A 5,211-nucleotide genomic window follows, 5' to 3' on the forward strand; every position below is an offset into this window, starting at 1 on the left:
CTATCTGGAAATCACAGCAGAACCAGTGAGTTCAAGGACTCAAGCCAAACTCCCAGATTCAGCCCTTTCCTTTAAAAGGAAAGCTGAATCGGCCTCTGCCTGTTCAGAACGGAACAGTTTGCTGAGTGTCCCACATCTGGAGGGCTTTCTCCGCCCCGGGACCCCGCATCGCCTCCCGCCGGCATCGCCCGCCGGGTCCGAGCGCACCGTGAGCCCAACCGGGAGAAGAGGAGGAGGAACGAGCYCAGGCTGGGGATGGGGGTGCAGCTGAGAGACCCCGGGGTGGTGGCGGACAGAGGCTGAAAGTACCCCAGCAGTGAGTGGGTTCGCTGTGGGACCCCGAGCTGTGGGTGCCTTGTGTCCCCAGGCTCTGCTGTTCCCCCAGGGCAAGGAATCCTTTTCTCCTCATCTTCAGGAGGATGGGARCAGAGCGATGCCACTGAGATCCACAGCCTTTCCTGTTTCCCTTGGGCAGGGGCAGAGGAATGCCTTCCCTGAACATGAGGTAGTGAGCTCCTTGTGCTACCTTTCCTGTAGCCATCCCTGTCCCCCCAAAAAAAAGCACAGTCTCATTTCTTCGGGAGAAGGCTTACCCACTCAGGAACTGGGCAATCCCAAACCTTTCCTACAATGAGTCTGAGGTGTCTGGTATCTCCCTGATGGTCAGGTTGGGAGATTCAGTGTCTCCCTGATGGTCAGCAGTAGCCGCAATTTGCTGCCAGCTCCATGCTGGCTCCTGATGTCTCTGCAATCTGTCAGAAAATGCATTTTCAAACTGAAAGAGCAATTGTGTCTGAAGGGCTAAAGTGCAGAGGTCCCCTAACCCGTGGAATGGAGGACAGGACAAGGGGGAGAGCTCTCTTTTTTACTAGATTAGATTTTAATTAAAGGCAAAGGTGTCCTGKTAATCCCAGTCACTGGGGTGCATATCCAAAGTGTGAAAGGTCATTCTGATGCTGGGTGATTCAAGTCCAGCACTTCACAGACAAATTTCTAAACCTGGGCTGYGCAAATCTGGGTGGATAAAATGCCCTTTGCTTCAGCCCAAGGAGCCCACTCTGTCCCCAGGCTTTGAGCTGCTGTGGCAAATAATATTTTCCCCTTTGCTCTGGGAATCCTTGTGCTCCCCTTTGGCAGATGACAATCGGTGTTATTTTTCACCACTTCCTATGGCTAAACATGAAATAAATGCTCACCTTTGGGTGAGTTTTGAAGGATAATTGTTCTCTTCTCTTTCCATTTGGTTTCCTTAGGACTTCACGGCAGCCTGCACCAGGTCCTGCTCCGCCTCACACCCCTGCCCTCTACAGCCCCCAGTTTGGGAGGCAGGGCAGGTCCTGTTCCTTATTGCACATTTGGGGGAAGAAATGGGAGTGTGGGCATGAGTGTTTGCTCACACAATCCAAGGGTTTGGTACTCCAGTGATCTGGAGCAACTCTAACACAGACAGAATTCCAGCACTCCATCCAGCACTCCATCCCAACACTGCTACTGCTGCTATCTCACACTGATGCTGGGAGTCCTCAGGACATGGACTGTGTCATGGAACTGCTCRTGGGAGAGGAGAAGGGACAGACCCAGCACAAATGTCCTGAGGGGGAAGCTGGGGTTTATTTGCTTCCTCAGACCCATTCTGGGAATTGGTGAGATCAGGAAACAAACCCAGGACAAAGTCCTGCAGACACTGGAAAAAGCTTTTGTTTTGGTTCAAACCTGGAACACTGTGCAGGATAATTGCAGATGATTATTTCCCTGGCTGCTTTGCTSTGTGGCAGTGACAATCGAGCTGTTATCAGTGCAGGTAACAACAGCATTAAACACCCCTCTGGAGCAGCTCCTGCCAGTCCCTGAGCTGGTCTGTGTCCATCACCAGGCTGGGGCTGGCTGGAGGAGGTGTAGATTTTGTTGTCAAAATGATGCTTCCCCATGCTCAYGAGGACAGGGATGGTTTGTTAATTCGGGGTTCAGGAGCACAGGCAGCTCTGTGGTTCATCTCAGGATCCTCTCCTCCCTGTCTCACTCCACTGGGAGTCCCAGCGTGTCCTGACTCTTGATCGCTGTGAGAGGAAACGTTCAGGTAACCAAAGTTACAGAACCAGCAAGGCTTGGAGCTGTGCTGTGAAAAATGACMCATCTGATGTGCCTTTTGGGCACTGCCTGTGACACATCCTGCCTCAATCACCCATCCCAGGGCTCACCCCAAGGACAGCATGCAGAGTAGGATGTGCCTGGWGTCAGGACAGGGATAGGCAGCTCCCAGAACAGTGATCGGGGTGGATGCAGTGCTGGAAGAGCATCCGGGGGGGATAATAGCCACGATAATGCTGAGGGGAGACAAAAGCTCTTCGTGCAATATTATGAAAGAATAAAAATCTGGCAGAACAATTAGACAGTAATTACGGGTTATTTMATATTCTGTGCCATCTAAATGTCAACACCATAAAGCAATTGGTACAGCACACACTGCACACCTGACTAGCACAGCCCTGGGAGAGCACAGCAGCCTCCAGCTCTGCTCTCTCTCCCTTTCCGTGCAGGCAGAGCCATGACATGCCTCAGGGAGGAAACAAAAGCCCACCCTCACTTGGTATCCAGGTTTGGGGTTCATGCCATGACTGGGTGTCCCACCAAGCAGGTGTGACAAAATGGGGGTGACAAAATGCTCCAAGCTCTCAGTCAGCACCAATGCAAACACCCAGGAAACACTGCAACTGCTGTCTGTAAAGTTATCCATCACTGAACTCCATCACTGCACCCTACACAGGGCATAAAAGGACAGAAAAAAGCAGCTGAACCTCTCTGGTCCTGCTGCTGCAAAATGTTCCTGATCCCTCTGCCCCCACTCCTCAGAGCTGCTCTGGTTAGTCTGAAAGAACAGTTGGTGAAATTGCAGCAGCTCTTGCTGCACAGGAGCCTCCACCCAGTCTGTGGTTTCCAATATTTTTTCAGTTTTTTCTGTGTGCACTGCTCATTGCAGTGTCCAGACAGAGGGCAAATCTCTCTCTGCTCTTAGAGGAATTTGTTYTAATGCCAGAGAAATCTCCTTCCTCCCATCAGCTCCATCAAGAGCACATATTCACCTCTCACAGAGCCCAGGGCCACCTGTGCATCATCAGCTGCTCTTGGGAGAGCAAATCTCACATGGGTTTAGGCATCTATTTTTAGGAAAGTCTAGATGGGACCAAAGTTCCTCCCTCCCTCACTGTGGCTGTGAACCTGGCTCTGCTGATGCCCTGGCAGTGCAGAGCACGAAGTGTTGGGCACATGGAACAATTTCATCCCTCTCCTGGTAAAATGAAAAAAAAGGAGGTGATTCATGCCATCCCAGCTACAGCCTCAGCTTGACCTGCTCCTTCCTGTAATTCACAGATTTCCCACTTTATTTTCTGAACAGCATAATTCCTAATACAAAWGAGGAAGCTTTCAGGCTTTCAACTTGGCTGTTTTAGTTTCTAAWCCTATTTCAAAGGAAAGCTTCCCATCCAAGCTGTGGATCACCATGACTAGTCAGATTGCTGGCCTTTTTATTTTAAGTCTCTTGGGAAATAAATTCACAGAACTGGCCTCTCTCCCTTCTCAGATATGAAAACATCTCTCCAGCTCTTTCCAGGTAGGATGAGGAGTTACCAAATTTCAACTAGAATAGCAATTTCCAGCAGCTCTGCCTGCTGCCAGTTCCCCTGCCTGGGGAAAGCATGACAGCCCAATTCTGCACTGGGACAACACAGCTGATGTCAAAAAGATGACTCTTCATGAGGAAAAATTCTTTTTGAAGTTGCTCTTGTTGGAGGGCAACATGCTGCTCAGATGGTTTGCTTGCTGAAGGGATTTTCTCACCTTCTCCCAGGTGTTTGAAYCCCTGGCTCAATAATTTTGGCTTCTCAGTGCAAATCTTTTTGCTTTCACCCAAACAGAAAAGCACAGGGCATTTTCTACAGAAACACCATGACAAAGCCCCCAGTTGTGTACAGGCACAAAGGTGCTTGAATGAATCATCAGAACAGCAAGGAATTAAGAAACCTGGGGAGATGAATTCACAAGGGTTTTGTTAGATAAAGGGTTAAAAAAGTATAATCYAGATCTAATTGTTTCAAGTACCTCAGAAGATGAGAAAATTCGGTGCTCCTGGCAGCAGCTACCACTTCATTTCTGTMATTTAATCTCACTGAGGTGCATTATGTCAAATAATTGCCTTAATGAAGACTTTAATGGAATAAAGGAGGAAAATAATAGAGTTCATTCAAAGAAATGAAGCAGAGAAGTTGCTTAGTTTTTAACCTGGTGTGGATTTATCTGCCTCTCCTCTGCTCCTGCCCTTACAGAGGTGTCCAATCTGCTCCTCTATCAAAAAAACCACATTTCAGATGCTGCCCAAGTGATGGATTTATTCATTTTGGATGCAATAACACAGTTTCTGAGTTTGAAACCACCTACTATTTAAAGTAGTCCAAGCATTAACCCAGCATTGCCAAGGCCACAATAAACCACCTGAGTGCCACATCTACAACTCTTTTAAATCCCTCCAGGATGGTGACCCTGGGCAGCCTGTACCATAAACCTTGAATGAATTTTTCCTCATATCCAATCTAAACCTCTCCTGGCACAACTTGAGGCTGTTTCCTCTCATCCTATCACTTTTTATTTGGAAAAAGAGATCAACACCTAAATTGACCTTTATTGACTGTTCTCATTCTCTTCTGAGAGCCTTCAGCTGTTTTATTTATATTTTATTTTGAACAGCCATTTTGAAGAGATTTTATAAAGTCCTCACGTGCTGATTTCCACCACCACCCATGCCCAGGACGTGCCTCTCATGGTCAAATTGGTTTTGAATTTACTTCAACAGGCTTCMAGAAATGACACTTTCTTTGGTGAATAAATAGTCATCTAAATTTAYCCAATCTACCCAGGTTTCTGCATGAAACCTGAAAGAAAACCTCATTGAAAATTAAATTAATCAAGTCAAATAAGTTTCCTTTRTTGCTGCCTGAAGGCATAACTTGAGAAAGACAGGAAGTGTGTACTTCTTCCAGCACGGATGTGGTGGAGAAGGTAAATGAGCTCCTCCCTCACCCCACCTCCCACCAATTTCCCAGCCAGCCTTGCATAATGCTGCTCCAAGTCATATGAGCCATCTCCCACCCTTCCTGCAACAGCTGACTCCAGACATTCTAGAAATTTTAAAAAAAGGAAATTTAGCCCACTTTTCTC

General features: G+C 47.8%; 1 protein-coding gene across 1 annotated transcript in view; it reads right to left on the reverse strand.

The window, feature by feature from the left end:
- Window positions 1-5,211, reverse strand: part of OCSTAMP (osteoclast stimulatory transmembrane protein) — a 7,715-nt gene continuing 2,504 nt past the window's right edge. Inside the window, 1 exon segment of the mRNA XM_057365880.1 lies at window positions 1-4. Within this exon segment, the coding sequence (XP_057221863.1) occupies window positions 1-4 (4 nt within the window).

This window comes from Malurus melanocephalus, unplaced genomic scaffold, assembly GCF_030028575.1.
Source record: "Malurus melanocephalus ecotype Western Australia unplaced genomic scaffold, MMel_1.1 scaffold_59, whole genome shotgun sequence".
Lineage (NCBI taxonomy): Eukaryota > Metazoa > Chordata > Aves > Passeriformes > Maluridae > Malurus > Malurus melanocephalus.